The sequence below is a fragment of the Pseudorasbora parva genome, chromosome 4, assembly GCF_024679245.1.
Source record: "Pseudorasbora parva isolate DD20220531a chromosome 4, ASM2467924v1, whole genome shotgun sequence".
Classification (NCBI taxonomy): Eukaryota; Metazoa; Chordata; class Actinopteri; order Cypriniformes; family Gobionidae; genus Pseudorasbora; species Pseudorasbora parva.
The window spans coordinates 38,807,026-38,827,007 of record NC_090175.1 but is presented as its reverse complement, the minus strand read 5'-3'; the positions used below and the strand labels follow the sequence as shown (position 1 = coordinate 38,827,007).

General features: G+C 36.9%; 1 protein-coding gene across 1 annotated transcript in view; it reads left to right on the top strand.

Moving 5' to 3' along the window:
- si:dkey-92j12.5 (multiple PDZ domain protein) overlaps positions 1–19,982 on the top strand; it is a 78,237-nt gene that overhangs the window by 56,639 nt on the left and 1,616 nt on the right. Inside the window, exons 26-42 of the mRNA XM_067441704.1 lie at positions 4,928–5,102; positions 5,401–5,612; positions 7,942–8,033; positions 8,245–8,290; positions 8,554–8,631; positions 8,734–9,105; positions 10,354–10,437; positions 10,710–10,933; positions 11,055–11,202; positions 11,300–11,371; positions 12,619–12,756; positions 12,860–12,908; positions 12,991–13,034; positions 13,128–13,238; positions 16,141–16,245; positions 16,365–16,474; positions 19,845–19,968. Of these exons, the coding sequence (XP_067297805.1) occupies positions 4,928–5,102; positions 5,401–5,612; positions 7,942–8,033; positions 8,245–8,290; positions 8,554–8,631; positions 8,734–9,105; positions 10,354–10,437; positions 10,710–10,933; positions 11,055–11,202; positions 11,300–11,371; positions 12,619–12,756; positions 12,860–12,908; positions 12,991–13,034; positions 13,128–13,238; positions 16,141–16,245; positions 16,365–16,474; positions 19,845–19,968 (2,184 nt within the window). The remainder of the gene's footprint in view (positions 1–4,927; positions 5,103–5,400; positions 5,613–7,941; positions 8,034–8,244; positions 8,291–8,553; positions 8,632–8,733; positions 9,106–10,353; positions 10,438–10,709; positions 10,934–11,054; positions 11,203–11,299; positions 11,372–12,618; positions 12,757–12,859; positions 12,909–12,990; positions 13,035–13,127; positions 13,239–16,140; positions 16,246–16,364; positions 16,475–19,844; positions 19,969–19,982) is intronic.

Sequence of the window (19,982 nt, the reverse complement as noted above, 5' to 3'; positions counted from 1 at the left end):
CCTGTGGTGTCCCTCAAGGCTCTGTGCTCGGACCCACCCTGTTCATACTCTACATACTCCCCCTTGGCCCTTTACCTCAGGACAAGTTCATCTCCCTCTTCTGATGTCACACCATCCACTTTGATCACTTGCCTGGATGAGATAAAGGTATGGATGAAGCAAAACTTTCTGCAGCTAAACAGCTCCAAGGCTGAAGCTATCCTAGTCGGCACTCCACTTCAGGTCCGAAAATCCTTTATCACCAGCATTGCTTTCTCTGATCAGGTCATTCCACTTTCCACTTCAGTCACCAATCTGGGGGTCAGAATGGAATCACAGCTTACTTTTGAAGCTCACAATAAACACCTGTGTAAGACCTCTTTCTTCTACCTCAGAAACATTGCCAAACTTCGTCCCAAACTAACATTGGCAGGTGCGGAGAAGCTTGTCCATGCCTTTGTCTCCTCCAGGCTGGACTATTGCAATGCGCTCCTTATCGGCATCCCTAACACAAATCTCCAGAGGCTACAGTGTATTCAGAACAGTGCTGCTAGGATCCTCATGAGGGTCCGCAAATACGACCATATCACCCCCATTCTAAAATCACTCCACTGGCTTCCTGTGTCGTTCAGGATCGAGTATAAGATCTCTCCCCTTACCCACCAGTGCATCCATGGTGACGCACCCTCCTATCTCAAGGAACTCCTCACCACACAAACTTCCACACGTAACCTCCGCTCTGTTTCAACATATCTTCTTGGAACTCCCTCGACCAAACTCTGTACTATGGGAGATCGGGCCTTCTGCTCTGCAGCCCCCAGTCTGTGAAATAACCTGCAGACTGTAAATGCTTTTGAGCGTGGTCTTAAAACCCACCCTATTAGCTGAGCTTTTAATTGATTTGTTACTTCTTAATTTTTCAGTTTTATTTATTTTATTTCATTAGGGGCCAAGCACCGAAGGTGCGGAGGCACCTATTGAAATTGTTAGTGTTCCTATTATTATTATTCTGCTTCTTCTTCTTCTTCTTCTTCTTCTTCTTCTTCTTCCGCCATAGGAGTCTCTGGCAGCCCATAGAACCGTATGGTAAAAAGTTGTGAAATTTGGCACACTCATAGAGGCCAGTCTGAGCTGTCACTATAGCAAATTTGGTGCCTCTAACTCAATCCCTCTAGCGCCACCACCTGTCCAAAGTTTCACTCATATTTATGCTTATAACTTTTGACCCCTAAGGGCTAGAAACAAAATTCTTTTTTCATCGGATTCCTTGGCTCAAGCCGATTCGATTTCACCCTATGATGTCATTTTCCGGTATGCAAATTTTCCCGCCATTTTGAATTTTCTGAAAAACCTACTTTTTCGAACTCCTCCTAGGCCGTTGCTCCGATTTTCACGAAAATTGAAACAGATCATCTTCAGAGCATGTTGACAAAAAGTTATGGAATTCAAGTTGATTCGTCCAATCGTTTTCAATAAACGCACAAACAAATTTTACGTGGAGGTTGCAAAAACACACTAAAGGCTATATCTCCGCAACGCTTTATCGTATTCAAACCAACCTTGGTACATGTCATCACAAGCATGACTTGAAGCAACATGCAGCGTTTCGGCGCAGCGCCACCTACCTGTCCGGAGATACGAAAAATGCCTATTTTGGCTTATAACTTCTGAACCGTTTATCCAAAAATCATAAAATTGGTCTCATTAGATTCAGGGCGTCATGCCGAGTCGACTGATATCCAATTTTACCATGTCGGCCATTTTGGATGTCGGCCATTTTGAATTATGTGCAAAAATGCTGTATTTTATGAACGCATGAACAGATTGTTATGAAACTTGGTATGGGTCATCACCACGATGCCCTGAAGTAGCCTGAGAAGTTTCGAAACAGCGCCACCTAGTGGAGAATTTTTTTTTTCAAACGCTTATAACTTTGGGTGTGGTTGACATATTTTGATGGGAGTGTGTTTTTTGGTCTCCTGAATCCTTGCCGACTCCAACGATACCAGACTTGCCAGGTTTCGGCATATGGTTTGCGCAGAGTTGTAATTTAGTGCTTAAAAAACATTTGCTGATATCTTCGAAACCGCTAGTCCGATCGAGACGAAACCAGCCTCAGAAGTTCGGAAACATAGGTCGATAGCTATACGCTAATGCCCAAATCTCAAAATATTGATAGTAAGGGGTAGTAAAATCCAATCAAAGTCAGGTGTCAGTCATTTTTTACGTGTTTTTTCATATAAATGTCTATAACTCCAAAACAAAATGAAATATTTTCACCAAACTTGACACACATATGTATGGGCTCACTACGAGGACACATAAAAAAATTGGTGGGATTGTGCCTCTTGGTGGCGCTATAATAAAACAAAACATGAAATTCCCATTGACTTCAATGCAGTATTACGGTTTAAAATGCTAATGCTATAATTTAAGAATGCACTAGTGTATCATTACAAAACTCGGTATGTGTCTTCCGCTCTATGTCCCGAAGATATTCAAAAAGTTTCGGGGCAGCGCCACCTTGTGGTCAAAAGTTGTAATAAAATGTACAAAAATGCTAATAACTTTTGATTAAATTAGCCTATTGTAATGAGACTGGTCATAATACATTCATTGGCTCATGCCGAGAAGATAGATACCAATTTTGCCATATTTTGCAAACATATCTGTGCTCCATCTTGTTATTTGTTAAAAATCTACTTTTTCAAACTCATCCTAGACCGTTTGTCCGATTTTCACCAAAATTGATCCGTATCGTCTTCAGACCATGCTGACAAATACTTATGGATTTCGGATTGATAGACAAAACAGTTTTCATATACCACTGCAACAGAGTTGAGCCATGATGCAAAAATTACTCTTGAGGCTGTATCTCTGCAATGCTTTGACATATTGACACCAAACTTTGCATGTGTCATTGTCATCTCAATCTGACTAAACCACATCAGTTTCGTAACAGTGACACCTATTGGTCGAAAGTGATAAACCATTAAACCATTATTATTGACTGTATTTAAAATTTGACTGCTATTTTGCCTAAAATCAACTTAATAGGTCCTTAATGGCTCATTGTTGCAGTTGGCTTGAGACTTCCAGCCATGCTGGCATGTCTTGTCTTCTTCTTTGCGCTTGGCCCCGATAATGGCTGCTTGCAGCTATATTTTTATTTATTATTTATTTATTTATTTATTTATTTATTTGTTGTTGTTGTTGTTGATTGTTTTAATTATCTAGCACTTTGAGATTTTGTTTAATATAAAATGCATTATAAATCAAAATTATTATTATTATGTTTAGCTGAGTGAACTGATGAACTTACGAGCAGCTGATACTGAGCATGCACGTGTAACTGAACGTGCAGTGGCTCTCGGATCAGCAGTACAGAATCGAAAACCGTTTCTTTCAGACAAGTTCGATACGGAGAACCGACGAGCCAATGAGCAGAGCCTCTTCACACACACAACGCTCTTCCCAACTGGATTATTTGCCTTTTTCCGGCTACAACTGCGTTCCCACAGGACTTCAGCGCAAGACTACAGCTAGCCGTCTAAAACACTATTTAGGTGAATTTAAACAATGGCTAAGTGGCTAAACGCATCTCGTTGTCATGTAAGGGACCTGCTCTTGTTGGACAGACATTTTAATTGCATTTTGTGTCTGTTAAGAGGCACAAAGCCACAAAGTTTATGCCACCATAACTGCCGTTTTAGCTGAGTGGGGGCTCTGGGCATTAACTGTAACAGCTCTGTGTTGCAAGCACCAATTTGTTTTTTGTTTTGTTTTTTTCTATAGACTGTACTCACAAAGATATAACGATCAAGCTAAACGTAAAAAAACGCTGGAGTTGTCCTTTAAAAGCTGTTGTTGCATGCCTCAACTGATGTTGATGTTGACATGTTGAGTTTTGGCCTGAAGCTCCACCCTCCATCTATCTACCAATTACGAAGTCAGTAGTGTTTCAGCATCCGGGTTGCCAGATCTGCTCTAGTTACCGCAGCTGCAAATACAAATGTTCCTGCTGATCGTGCAGCCGATCTGGCAACCTAGAGTCAGGGGGGAGGGGGAGAGAGGGCATACACCTGCAGTACCAGTTTTGGCCACAATTTACATACACTTACATACACAGTTTTTTTTTTTTTTAAGTACATTTAAAAAAAAATAGTGCTGTATTTGTGTTGCAGTTTACTTTATAGTAAATATATTATACTAATATAGTACATTTAAATGTAATATCAAATAACATGCTTCAGTTTTATTTAGGACTTTAGTCTTTATAGACTTAAAGGGTTAGTTCACCCAAAAATGAAAATTATGTCATTAATGACTCACCCTAATGTCATTCCACACCCGTAAGACCTCCGTTCATCTTCGGAACACAGTTTAAGATATTTTATATTTAGTCCGAGATAATATATTTTTTTAATATTTCTCTCCCTCCATTGAAAATGCATGTACGGTATACTGTCCATGTCCTGAAAGGTAATAAAAACATAATCAAAGTAGTCCATATGTGACATCAGTTGATTAGTTCGAATTTTTTGAAGCATCGAAAATACATTTTGGTCCAAAAATAACAAAAACTATGACTTTAGTCAGCATTGTCTTCTCTTCCGGATTTGTTTTCAATCCCCATTTGTGACTGTGCAGTGACGCTGCTGACGTGCGTGCAAGCTTCATTTATAGTCTAAGGAAGACTGCGCAGTCGCGAACGCGGATTGAAAACAAGAACTATTTTGATGATCTTCTACCATGTTTCTTTACACAAATAAAATGAGTATTAGTATTTATTAAAAATATATATTTTTTTAGAAAGATATAAATTTGAATTGTCTGGTTTTTGTACTATACTGTTAAGCTGTAAAAGTACAATGAAACCGATTTTAAAAGAGAACTGATTAAATGTATTTTCTGAAGAATATAATCACACTTCATATTGCTTTTATAGCGTACAGAAGACTGGAAATTGGGGAAGCCTCCACATTTGGTTCCTCCACTCCTGAAACTATCCACTAGGCCAGTGGACACAGAAACAGATGCAGTGCAGAAGGTTCCAGAGAGACCACCCCTGCCAGAAGAGGCTTCACATCCTCACAGCGAGCAGGAGCAAGACTCTTACTGGAGTAGGTTTGCTTGTGTCTGTGTGCAGCTCAGGTTTTTGCCTGCTACACTAAGGGGACTAAATGTTCCCTAAATACAGTCAAACCTGAAATCTCCTACATTGTGAGGAGCAGGGAATCGTCTCCAAGAGGAAAACTGTTTAATGAGATTGCAGAAGGTTTAAATTAGCCTTAGAAGTAAAGCATAGGGGATCAAAATTATTCTTAGCTCAGAATACAAGTCAATGCCTCTATTAGTGTGTCCACTAATGTGTCTGTGTTGTTTTGTCTGGATGTTTTTGCATGTTTGTGTGTGTGTAAGCAGGCCGTATGCAGCAGAGGTATGGCAGTCTGCCTGGAGAGCTTCACATGTTTGATCTGGACTGTGGCTCATACAGCTCTGGACTGGGACTGTGTTTGTCAGGAAACAAAGATGGAGCGCGTGGAAGAATGAGCGTGTATGTGTCAGAGATCAAACCAGACGGGGCTGCTGCTGCAGATGGTCGGCTCAGAGTGGGAGATGAACTGCTGGAGGTGAGAAGCACCTCCTGAACTCTTGACTGAACAACATCAACTTTTCATTTGTCCATGACTTGTCTCATGATGCACGGGAGACAGCAAGGCCAGTGTAATGCAGTGTAAATTGTGATCATTTCAGCCAACTGATTTTGATGTAGGGGTTTCTAATATTTTTCTAATGTTTAATGTCTTTAAATTAAAACTATTATCTATTTTTCTGAAGGTTGATTTTATTGTTATTGGTTAGGTCAAGTCTTATAAAATGTAATTTAGCAAAATAATTTAATATACTGTAAATATGTTCATAAAATATATTAATACTCATATAATGATTATTGTAATATTTTATTGTATTACATCAGTATATTATATATAATTACCATGAAATAATATTTATGAATGAAATATTGAGTAACATATATAATGTTAAATAAACATATATATATATATATATATATATATATATATATATATATATATATATATATATATATATATATATATATATATATATATAATTATTATTATTATTAATATGTATATTCAACCACCTTAATGCAAGAAATAAAGGGATTATAATATAGTAGATTTAAGTCATTTTTTATATACACTTTTTATTATACACTTTATACACGTGAGTGAAATAGATTTACAAGTGTTACCATTGTTCACACTTTGTTCACACTTTTATTGAAATTTTAATTTGAAGTTACACTTTATTTTAATGTCATTGTTGCAATGTAATATTTAAGTTACTGAGTAATATTAATTAACGTCATGTACTTACTATATATAATATGGTTAGGGTAGGATAAGTGTTTAGTTGAGGGTTAGTTGCAAGTAATTGTGCATCATTTTCTGTTTTTTTTACTATGGTAAGTACGTATCAAGGCAGGGCTGGACTGGGGCTAAAACCCAGCCCATCAGGCCCATGAGTTTCCCCGTGAATGTTTTTGCTGGGGTTAGGACCTTAAATTGGAGTAAATAAATAAAACTGACAGGGACAAATAATGATGGATATTATCAAATTTACTGCAAATGCAGATAACAAACCTAATATTGCACTTTTGTCACACAGAAATGCACCTGACAGTAAAGCACTGATTTTGAGCTGACATCATTTACTCACTCTCATGTCATTCCAAACCTGTATGACTTTCTCTCTTCCGTGAAACACAAAAGAATATATTTTGAAGAATGTTGCCAACCAAACCATTTTGGTTAGGCTACCATTGAATATTGTATGAACAAAAAAAAAGACATTTTTGGGTTTTTGGATTTTTCAAGAGTTAACACCTAATTTATGTAAGACACTGATATCATAAGATGCTCATTGAAATAACATTTAGTTAAATTTCATTAGATCTATTGAAAATGTATAAAATATAAAGAAAGAAGCTTTGTCCTTAATTCATGGGATCCAGCCTTTAAAGCTGTTTTGTTGAATTATCCTTTAATTATCCTAATGACATTGTATTTATAGTTTAACTGTAAGATCATGGTAGTCACAGGTACCCATGCTCCTCATTGCCATGGGTATTTGGTTTCTAAAATAAATAAATAAATAAATAAATAAATAGTAATAAACTATTGAATTTGTTATTAAAAAATATTGTTAACAGATGTAGAAAATATGAAAACAGCCTCTATAAAAGTGATTTCTATTCCACAATATGTAATGTAAGTAATAATAGCAACATTGTTAATAAATATGTTTCTTTAAAAACACCATATTTCTTCACTGTTAGTAGCTGCAAGATAAATTGTGGTTGTGCTAGATTGGCAAGTTTGTGTGTATTGTGTGAATTGCCGTTTCCCATGCGCTCAAATAAAAAAAAAATCAATCAATAAATCAGTGCCTAATATGGACACAGTTTATGAATATGGACTGGAGGAGGTCTCTCTCTCGCTTTGGCCTGTCAATTCAGAAGACAAACCAATGGGCCGCTGTGCCTGCATGATGGGCCAGTCATGTGGCAAGAAAAATTAAAAATAAATAACCTTGTATCGCCCCAAAGTGCGTCGGCCCACCAGAAAAAATGCCCGGTATGCCCACCCCTGTAACAAGGACACTGTAAAATAAAGCATTACCAAATTTGATAATATGATCAAGCCCCTTTCTCTTTATTATTCTATAATTGTTACATGTATTTTGCCACATATGAATCTCATAAAACATGCTATGTATTTTTGTATTAGTCTGTGAGTTACGAAGGACAATGATTAAATGTTGCACAATGTCCCCAGCCTCCTCAAAATTACTAAAAAAGCAAACCATGTGAAATATGTCTCTTATCAAAGGTCAAGGTTTTTTCGTCTTCATGGTAATGTGTATATTTTGCAGATAAATGGACAAGTGCTGTATGGACGCAGCCACCTGAATGCAACAGCAATCATCAACAATGTTTCGGCTAAAGTTAGGATTCTGCTCACAAGGTGAGACATTTTTACAGACTAACACAAGCCGTCTTCCAAATGAATTATAATATACTTATTATATAGCCTATGTATATTACGGTGATGTCCAAAAGTGACCACAAGGAAATGTTTTAATAAATAGATTATTTTTATATGGTCCTTATTGTATTTATCTAGGTTTAGTGTATATGTAACATATTTTGATGCACATATTTCATTTTCTCATCAGAAATAAAGATGCACAGAGACAAATGACAACAGGATCAGTGAAGGAGGTAATGGAACCACACACACACACACACACACACACGCACGCACGCACGCACGCACGCACGCACACACACACACACACACACAAAAGTTCATTTAAAAAATATATATATATTTATATATATATATATATATATATATATATATATATATATATATATATATATATATATATATATATATATATATATATATTTAATTGCTTTATTTAAAACTGCATCATGACATCTATATCTTATGTCAACTCATAACAGTTTTATATGTTTAGATGGACAACTGTCCTCTTACATCTCCTGGCATGCATATTAATATGATCAGAGAAGGTCAACACTCAGTTTTATCACAGGTAAAATCAATCAAAATGTTAGACAAACACGACAAAAAAAAAAAAAAAATCTGCCTGCTTCATTCTCATTTATTTTCTTCTCATGTTTCTGTTTGCTGATAGGATGGAAGGATCAGCAGAGAGGATAAACTGAAGTCTCGCTCTTCAGAGATCCTCAACATTGGTCTTCCTGCTCCAATCAATGCCACATCCAATCATAAGCCTTCCTGTCATCCTGCCAGTCACATGCCCCCCAGCTGCTGTACTCCTCCATCATCTGACATTTCATCAGCTGATGAGAGCAGCCGCTGCGGCTCAACAGCCAATCAGAGCTCTCGCACAGGGCCTCACAGCGCTTCTTACTTTGCCCAGTGTTCTGTGAGCTCGAACCCCCTTACATGTCCCATCATACCTGGCTGTATGAATACTATTGATATCTGCAAGGGCACCACAGGGCTCGGCCTCAGCATAGTAGGAGGCTGCAACACACTACTGGTAAGAAATTAGGAAGGAAACTGTGTATATTAGACTTCACAGTGTCGAAACTTGAACAATAAAGCAACATGTATTCAAAACGAATTAAATATCTAATACCACAGAAAAGTTATCTGTGCTATCTTATAGTGCTAGTTTACCCAAAAGGGATCATTTACTCGAACTTATGTCATTTCAAACCTGTTTGATTTTCTTTCTTTCATGGAACACAAAAGGACCTTAGAAGAATGTTTTTCTTTACAATAAATGTTTATAGTGAATCAGGGGCTGTCATACTGCAAAAATGATATAACGCATTATTCAAAGCAATCTGCTTTGAATATGACATATCAATTTTATCAGTTCATGCATTGCCTGGGAATTTAACCGAAGACCTCGGCATTGTTATTGCTATGCTCTAGTGTTTAAGCTAATGGAATTCACCGTAAAAGTGGCTCTTGCATTATAGCGCAGGCCTTCAGAAGGCGCACAGTAGCTTTGAGTGGGAAACTGACTCAATTGAAGTCATTACTAATGGATGTTCTTCCTGAAACTGCTATCAATTGTATGTTTTTGAGTGAGCTATCCCTTTAAAGAAATATTTCATAATACAACTTAAATTATGAGATGCTGTTAAATAGTACATGAAATCATTCTGTCAATAAAATAAAATAAAAGTAATTTGTTTAGGCTGAAAGTGGTGCCAACTGACAGAAGGTTTTTAAAACCAGAACTATGAAGTTTGCAAGAATTTTTTTTAGTTGAAGTACTTTTAATTATTTAGTACACAAAAATCATTATTATTTGATCTGTAAAGATCTTTCTATATTTTTTTAACACGTGCGTGCATGTGTGTGCCACCGACAGAAGGCTAGAGCTGCTCTTGATAAAGCTGATTAAAAATTCCTTAACATGAAAAAAGAATTTTGAAGTAACATGCTGCAATCACCAGAAATCAAAATGGTAGTTCAAACTATATTTTTTTCTTTCCACACATATCTGGGGCTTTTTCATGCGGAAATAAACAAAGCTTTAGGATTTTGAAACGTTTAAAACAAAGAAAAGTCATTCATGATTTTTGCACGATTTCTAGGTCCATGCCAGCGTGTCTTAAAGAATAATAACATTTTCAGTTCAGTAACACTTCCTTCCTTCCTTCCTTCCTTCCTTCCTTCCTTCCTTCCTTCCTTCCTTCCTTCCTTCCTTCCTTCCTTCCTTTCTTTCTTTCTTTCATTCCTTTCTTCCTTCCTTCCTTTCTTCCCTCCCCAGGGGAAAATAGTGATTCATGAAGTGAATAAGGATGGCGCGGCTCACAGAGATGGCCGGTTGTGGGCTGGAGATCATATACTTGAGGTACAGAACTTCAGCATTCACCAGGGAAGTTGCACAGAATATGTAGTTTATTGGTTTCTTCACAAGGACCTTGTGTACAATCAAGAGGAACTATCACTGCTGCCGTCTCATGGCTTAGATTTATTTTTAAATGACATCAACAAGGTGCAGTGGATATATTTATGAACTGACTAAACCGAATTGAGTATCCAAATAGGTAAATATGGAATCTACTTTACCTTCCCAAGGTTCTCTGAATGGCTCTTGAGTGTAGTCGCTGTTCTCTCCTCCAGGTGAACGGCATTGATCTGAGAATGGCCACTCATGAGGAGGCCTTGAGCGTCCTGCGCTTGAGTCCACAGCGTGTGCGATTGTGTATCTACAGAGGCCCTGTGACAGAGAACCACTCCACACACACCCTGCAGAACCACACACCTGAGGACATGTGGGACCTCTTCAGTGTGGAACTGAACTGCAAACCAGGACAGGGGCTAGGGCTTTGCATTGTGGGTAAAAGGTAGGTTATTCTAAAGGAATATAATTACATTACAGAACTGCACACTATAGGCCATGAATAATACATAGAATCAGCTGTTTACTGATTCATCTGAATTCATAATTTTCTGCATGTCTTGCAGGAATGACACTGGAATCTTTGTGTCTGAGATAACAAGGGGAGGGGTTGCAGACTTAAATGGAAGGCTGTTGCTAGGTGACCAGATTTTGTCTGTGAATGGGGAGGACATCCGAGCTGCAACACAGGACTACGCCAGCGCACTACTGCAGGTGCAAACACATTTCACTCAGGAATACAGTAATTAATGCATTTCCTGCATAATCATAATAAAGCTAATTATGCCCTCTCCATGTGTGTGTGTTGCAGAGCTGTAGTGGCTCTGTGTTTTTGGAGGTGGCACGCTTTAAAGCTTCATCACATTACTCATTTGGAGATCAGGTAAACGCATTACATGAGACAACTGGATTATGTGCAGTACTTTTGAACTCTGTGATCTAAAACAATAAAAAATCGTGTTATAATTTAAAAAAATATTTCTATAAAGAAATATACTCCAAGTATACAATGTTTATGTACACAATGGCAAAAAAAGACTCTCAACGGAATTGAAATAGAGCTTTGGCCATTACTCTATGACTTTGAGTTGACGTGAGGGTGTCAACGTTCTTGTTCATGCTGCCATATTTAACCATCTTTTGAAATTTAATATGATCAGATTTCTATAATTTTTGAAGTTAGACCAGCTGCAACCACAAAAAGACTAATATGATAATTACATATTAATGCTGCCATATTTAACCATCTTTTGAAATATAATGTGATCAGATTTCTATAATTTTTTTAATTAGACCAGCTGCAACCACAAAAAGACTAATATGATAATTACATATTATAATATATTGTATAACTACATTGTAATAACAACTAAAATGAATGTGTTTAATATTTTATCCAATATATTAAGGCATACACCGTTCAACGATTGGGGTCAGTAAGATTTGTTTTGTGGTTGTTAAAAGAAATGAATACTGTTATTCAGCAAGGATGCATTCAATTGACCAAAATAACTTTAACTGTAAAGATTTTTGTAAGTTGAAATAGAAATCTTTTGTAGCTACTTTTAAAAATCTTAGTGATTTCATAAAAAATATAAGTATCACAACATTGATATTAATAATAAATATTTCTTGTGCAGAAAATCAGCTTTTGAATGATTTTTGAAAGATCATGTGACACTGAAGACTGGCATAATTGATGCTTTGCCGTCACAGGAATAAATTATAATTTGAAAAAATATAGTAAAATAGAAAAATATTTTTTACTTTGTTTTTGATCAAATAAATGCAGCATTGATGAGGACTTGGTGAGCCTTCCTTCATTAAAAAATCGTACCTACCCCAAAACTTTTGAATGGTAGTGTATGAAGGAGATTTAGTCTTGATTCTTGACACAATATGCATATTGTACATGCTATGCAATATTTATAGCACACAAACACAACTTATCCTTCGGATAAGACGTTAAACCAAGGTCCTGACTCTCTGTGGTTATTAAAAATTCCTGGATGTCCTGCATATAAAGAGTAGGGGTTTAACCCCAGCATCCTGGTCAAATTTACCCATCATCCTAATCATCCCCATATATACTGGTGGGCTTTATCATGCTGTCTCCTCTCCACCAATAAGCTGATGTGTGTTGGGCGTTCTGGCGTAGTATGGCTGCCGTTGCATCATCCAGGTGGATTCTGCACATTGGTGGTGGTTGAGGAGATTCATCCCTTCCATGTAAAGCACTTTGAATGCCCAGAAAAGCACTATATAAATGTAACAAATTATTACTATTATTAATATTAACCATCTCAGATCAATACGGTGCACAATCTATGTGCTGTGTTTGAGAGTCTGGGTTCTATCTGTGTTGTGACAGGTTGGCGAGGTGGACGTCCCTCTTCCTTCTTCTCTCAACACACATGACTGTAAGAGTGTCTCACACTAATAGTTATTCACAATTCAGTTCTATTCATCAGTACCATAAATGAGTTTTAATTTTTTGCACAGCTTTGGACGGGAACATTGACATCAGAACTGTCACCGTTCAGAAGGTGCGTTTGGTTTTCTATGCACTTTTAGGGGATGTTGCTGCAGTAACTGTGTGATCCAGTAGTAAATGTAAGGCTGTTATGATTCTGTCCCAGCATGAATGTGAGTCTGTGGAGTTGAGATTGAGAGACGCACTGGGAGATCCAATGATTTACATCTCCAACCTGGAACCTACCACCCCTGCAGCACGTGCAGGACTTCTGCAGGTAGAGCAAGAGAACCAGAATGCTTAGGAATTTGTGGGACGAGGGCCTGAAAGTCCTTTCCCTCCTTTTTCTTAAACCGATAGCCTTGTGGACAGCTCTCCAAAATGTAGTGAAATTACACTTTGGGCGACCTTTGAGTCCTGGCTTGTAGTCCTTTCCCAGTCCCTTTTTCCTTCTCTTTCCCACATGGCTCCCTGGAATTTCTATGTACTCTTAAAAATAAAGGTTCTTTATTGGCATTGATGGTTCCATGAAGAATCTTTAACATTTATGGAACCTTTCCACTCACCTAAAGGTTCTTAAGTCAAGTCACCTTCATTTATATAGGGCTATAAAGGGCTTTATTTATATAATGCCCATTGTTTCAAAGCAGCTTCAAAAAGCAGCAGGAAATAATGCAACAGAATTTGATTTAGCTATACAGTCGCTCTGGAGAAAACAGTGATGTCATCCAGCTAATTTCAATTATCATATAGTGTCAATGCGGGCAGATCAGTAATAAAGTTGAATATTTTGTGTCCCCAACTAAGCAAGCCAAAAGTGAGTGAGGCGACGGTGACAAGGAACCAAAACTCCATCAGGTCACAGGATCGGAATAAAAACCTTGGGCAGTCAGGGGGCCAGTTCTTCTTGGCCAACAAACAAACAGTGTATGATTATGATTCAGGCAACATTACAAGTCAGAAGTCAGATTAGATCAGAATAATTAGCATATTTGTTCAGTTCCATCTGGTTGAAGATTGGAGTTATCACGCAGGAGACGGTTAGTTGGGGATCAGTGCCACTGGATGTCATGTCGATGAGGCCTTCACAGAGGAAAATCTAGATGACACGATCCAGGCAGACACTTCAGGGCTGTCTATGCACAGGTCCATCATCTGATCTGTGGCCCAGATCCAGCTGAATGCATTAAACCTCTATAACCTCTATAAGTATAAGCAATGAGACTAATATTAGCATAGATGCTGCTCTTCTTATGATGTAAACGAGTACATCAGGTGTTATGGGAAGGGTTCCCAGTTCCGGCTGATGCAGCCAATCATTTAACTGATTTGAATAATAGAAATGGATAATGTTCCATATATATATATATATATATATATATATATATATATATATATATATATATATATATATATGCCATAGTAACGATATCTAGATTTAAATGTATATTTAGTCAGAGTTTTGAGACCGTAATAGATGTGATGGAGTATAATGCATTAAGAGCACTCTCTGGGTACTGGGGAGCTAAACCATTTAGTGCTTTGTAAGTAATAAGCAAGATTTTTAAAATGTATGCGATGTTTATAGATTTTCCCAATTGCTAAAACACTAAAACCCATTTTCTGAAAAAAGTTCTCGGTTGCCTGAACTCATTTAGCTTTGTGCAGTCTGCTGTCAATACCTTAAACCATTTCACATGGTAAAACAATTTGCAGATCTCACTTAGACTTTTCAGCAAAACTCTAAACACGTTCTCATTGTCAAAACACATTCTGCACTCTAATGCACGTCATCCATACTGGTAAACACAAGTGACAACAATCAAATACAAATAGAGAACAAAATGTCACTGATTGAACACAACCACTCAAAACTGATTTAACCCGCTTCAAAGGATGTAACACAACCAATATAATACAGTGCATTGTATGCTGTATTCTGTATAATGAACAAATTGGCCCTGAACATTGTGCTGAACATTACTGACTGCTCAATAGATTGTGAATGGTTGCTGGTTCATATCAACAAAGAACACGAATTACAGCATCACGGAGACAAAGGACACGTTTTTGAGATGCAGGGTACAGTACTGTAAAAATAGGGGTACAAGGAGGAGAAAGTTTCATTTTACCAGAGGAGTCAGAGGTTTTCTAAATAGTTCTTGAAGATGAGGTCTGTGTTCAATGTTTTCAGAAAATGGAGCAAGGTTTCAGAAATTGTGTTTTAGCAATTGAGAAAAACTGTTATAGGGAGCCAGTGCAGTGTTACTATGGTCATACCTGCTGGTTCTAGTAAGAACTCGAGCTGCTGCGTTTTGGACCAGCTGGAATTTATCTATTAAGTGTGCAGGGCATCCACCCAGTAGAGCATTACAATAATCTTGCCTTGAGGTCATGAACGCATAAACTAACTCACTGCTGGAAAAGGGTTGTGTAGGTTATTAAATCATTCTTCAAACCAAAAAAACAGATGCTCTTTTAAGAACTGTTCACTAAAGTTTCTTCAATGACACTGAATTGTTCTTCTATGGCATCAAAAGCACCTTTTTTGGAACCTTTATTTTTTAAGTGTAATGTCCTATCCCAATAAAGGCAAACAAAAAAGAAAAGAAAAAACAAAGTGTTGATCAATGTAAATAGTATACTACCATTCAGAACTTTGGGGTGAGTAAGAATTTTCTTTTCTTTTTATCCAGCATTGATGCATAAAATGTATCAGTGTGACAGTAAAGGCGTTTATAATGTTACAAAACATTTATTTTTGAGTAAGTGCTGTTTTTTGTTGTTGTTGTTTTTTACTTTCTGTTCATCAAAGAATCTTAAAAATTACATTTTCAAATACATTAAAACAGAACAAAAATATATTTTACTTTGTAATAATATTACTATTTTTACTGTATTTTTTGTATCAAATAAAAGTAGCCTGGTGAGCATAAGAGATTTCTTTCAAAAATATGAAAAATCTTATGACCCCAAACTTCTGAATGGTAGTAGTAGTAATTTGATGTTTATAACAAGCTACTTTTGATAACAGATTCATTTTATATTACATACTAGTTTATCTGACAGATAACTGGTACTACAATAAAAAAAGAAAACCTGAAACTGAATACCCTTTTCTTGAAGTGGCAACAACCAACCATCTACAAAAAAGAAATAACTCTGAATTGAATTTTCAGTTGGGTGCCAGAGTCATCAGCATTAACGGTACATCAACAGAAAGCCTCTCAGTTACTGAGGCAAGTTCCCTCCTGAGAAATAGCAGCGGAGCCGTCACACTGCAGGTGTGTAACATCAGACACATATCCAATCATTTCAGATACAAAACATTAATCAAATGTTCAATCATTGTACACAGACCTCTTCTTTGCATGAATGTCACACTCTGTGTGTTTGATTAAAGGTGATGCCAAGTGGCTGTGCAGATGGAGCTAGCTTCAGCAAAGATTGGTCATCTTCAATTCACTCCTCACCTGGACTCGCAGAAAATTACACTACCCTCAACAACCAGAGGTACTCGAAATAAATGTTTATAGTTTCTAACACATACAAACTGTCATTCTGCTCTGGACTGGATTCCTATTTTATATAGACTGGGTAAACCCAGCCTGGTCTGCCAGCGATTTGCAGCTCAGTCTGGAAACCTGTACATTCACCTTCTGTTAAACATTTCCGGGAACCAATCATAGACTGGCTTATCCACTTGCCGCGCTATTGGCGGGTTTAACACAATGACAAATAGAGAAGAATGAATCGATGCCCTTTGATCACACCTCTTGTGGTCTAATTGGTTTTATGGACTATCCAATTGCATACAGAGTCATTTGAACTATGCCCGTTGATCATGCCTCTTGTGCAGTATAAAATACTTAACAGACTCCCCAGACCAATGTTCAATCTTACAAGATTTAGCTTGGTCTGGTAATAGTCAGATATTGTATAGGCAATAATCTCATAAATAAAGACCCACTGTGGTGAAAGTCAAGTTTTTAATTTTTATATGCAGAGATGGACAGTAACTAAGTAAATTTACTTGAGTACCCTACTTAAGTACACTTTGTGAGCATCTGTACTTTACTTGAGTATTATTTTTTCTGGAAACTTATGATTTTAACTTCACTACATTTGAAAATATTGTAAATAATAAAGTACAAATATTGTACTTTTTACTCCACTACATTTCTATCAAGATCCTCAAAGTCAAAAGTCATTTTGGTAGCTTTGAAAGTCTGTGGAGGAGGATTTTTTCCTTCTTTTTTTGCTGTTGTTGCAGACAGCCTATCAGCAATCTCTCTTATAGGGTCATGTAAATTTTCCCAACTTTTTTTGAACACTGATCAGTTCATAGCAAAATGGAAGAAGACGGTTCCTCTGCATAGTGTGTGCACTCATAGCCATACATTGAAAGTATGTTTCAGTTTTTAAAAAAATTCAAGATTAGTTTAGTTGGCATACACTTGATACATGTATTAAGTATTAGCCTACTTTTACTTAAGTAATAGAGTTGTGTACTTTGTCTACCTCTGTTTATATGTCTATGTGGTGGTTTTAATAGCGTCAAGACAAAGTCACCACCATTGCTAAGTATTTTCTCCTTAAAACTGCAGTGAAAAAAATGCAGTCTCAAAAATGTGGTTTGAAATCACTGGTGTTCCTTACGTCACAAACTACCTAGCGCCTACCTAACGTAGTCAACCAAATGTTATGTGTCCAACGTTGTAAAGAGTGATACATTAAACACATTACCATTTTGATACATCGAATTGTATATGAGCTAAATGAGTGAATTGAGGCGGGGGCTAATTTGCATATTAATTGCAATATATCTGCATATACTAAATTTATCTGCATATACTAAATATACATATACTTAAAGGGTGTAATTAGTACATTCAAGCTATTTTAAGGCATGAACACATTTTTTTCACAGGAAAAAATATTTAAATGTGCCATTTTGGTGACCAAAGATGAGTTTTAAGGGATAAAATTAGGGCTGTCAGAGTTAACGCGTTAATAACATGTCAGCGCAAATTCAGCACTAAATTTATTAACGCGTGATTAAGGCACCGGGCATTTTCAGTTTGTTTGATCCGTGGTGTAGCCCTTAGTTGGAGAAATGGAGATAAGCCATAGACATAAAGGATGCAGTAGCAAATATTATTAGGGAAAGAAAATGGTTAACATTAATATTACTATTCTAAACCAAAAGTGCAGTTATTGCCTACAAGCTACCATATTTTCTGTTTAACTTTTATAAGAGTCCAGGTCGAAAGAAAAGTGCGTTTTTACACCGAGCACATGAGCGTGAATAAGTTACACTGTAAGCTCTCTCTCGCTCATGTCTGAGCTGAGGTAAATCATTAACACCATCACCACTTACAGTACGTGTTTTATTGAACTAAATACATTACGATCGGCTAAAACGAATGCACAAGTTACTTTTCTGAACAAGAACGCTCCCAAGTCCGTGTTTCACGTGAATCATGGCACAGTTCGGCACACACACAAATACCGGCAGTTCAATAGGGAACGTGCATCTCTTAAAGGGGCCGCACTATATTCCAGCTCTTAAAGGGGCCGCACTATATTCCTGCTCGTGGAATATGGACCTCCTCCTGGTACGCTGTGGTACTGGTGCGCTCACAGGTCTGCTTGACAGCTTTCGCATTACCAGTTTTTCATACGAACTGTGCCCTGTTCTGAACTAAACTGCCAGAGTAAAAACTCCCTTTATTTATATTCTTAAAATGAGAGAAATCACTGCTTATTCAGATTTTTTAAGCAGGCTTAAGAGACATGAACAAGTTCTTTGATAAACATCTATGACCTTTGATACATGTCTAGTCTTCATGCTGTATTATTGATTATTATTGAATAAGTATGGTTTCACTAATAATAAACGTACATTTGAATAAAGCATGGATATTTGTCCATACAACTTTGTTGACCAGAGTATTAAAAACTTAATTCAAATGTATTGTATTAAATATATTATATTAAATATACATATACAACTGATAAAATGTGTGATTAATCGTAAGTTAACTCATGAGAATCACGTGATTAATCGCAATTAAATATTTTAATCAATTGACAGCCCAAGATAAAATTATTGACTACGGGGGGATTTTAAGATAATTGTCCCCTTTCACATTTCAGAGGTTCTCAGATTTGGAAGTCATCAAAGTGGGCTGTTTTTACTGTATATTACTGTATTTTTAGTGAGCATTCTTCATTTGGGGTACAATCAAATTTATTTCATATTCAGTCTGGGGCACTTTGTACCTCTGATCTATACAGTAAATTGTAGAAGTTAAAAGTGCAAAGTAAACAATAGTCTAAATCATCTTTCTTCACCCATTACTCATATGTAAAGAATTCATTTAATTGCCACCTGTATCTCTGTTTGCTTTAATTTTCATTCAGTATTACACTTTCATCATTAAAATGAATGTGGCTCAAGGAGTAGCTCTATCATACAGAAACTTTAGTCATATATGCTCACAGTATGCTGATGATGGCTGATTTATGCTAGCATTTAAGATTTATTACTGGTTTCATCCCAATGCGGCCATGAAATATATTAAAATTGCACATTTTACTGAAATGTCTGCTTGTGGATATATTTTAGAGCAGGTTTGTGAGTGTAGGTTTTGTAGAGCCTTAAGACTCTAGAGTCAGCAGAATTCTACACATAGATAAAGGACTTCCCCTCCAGGGCACCCAGACTATTCAGACAACCCTGTTCAATAGAAGTGTTATGCTTGCTTTTTTCACTTTTCTAACTGCACTAAGAGATTAATCTTTGCCCTGTTTGCCAGTATGGTGTTCTCTGGGGGGGAAAAAAATGGGTTTAATTCTATTTGGCTTTTGTGTGTTTAAGTTCTCCTCAGTTCCAGACTATCACTCTTGAACGTGGCTCTGCTGGGCTTGGCTTCAGTATTGTAGGAGGATTTGGCAGTTCCCATGGCGACTTGCCCATCTATGTCAAGAACATATTTCCCAAGGTACACAAGAAAGA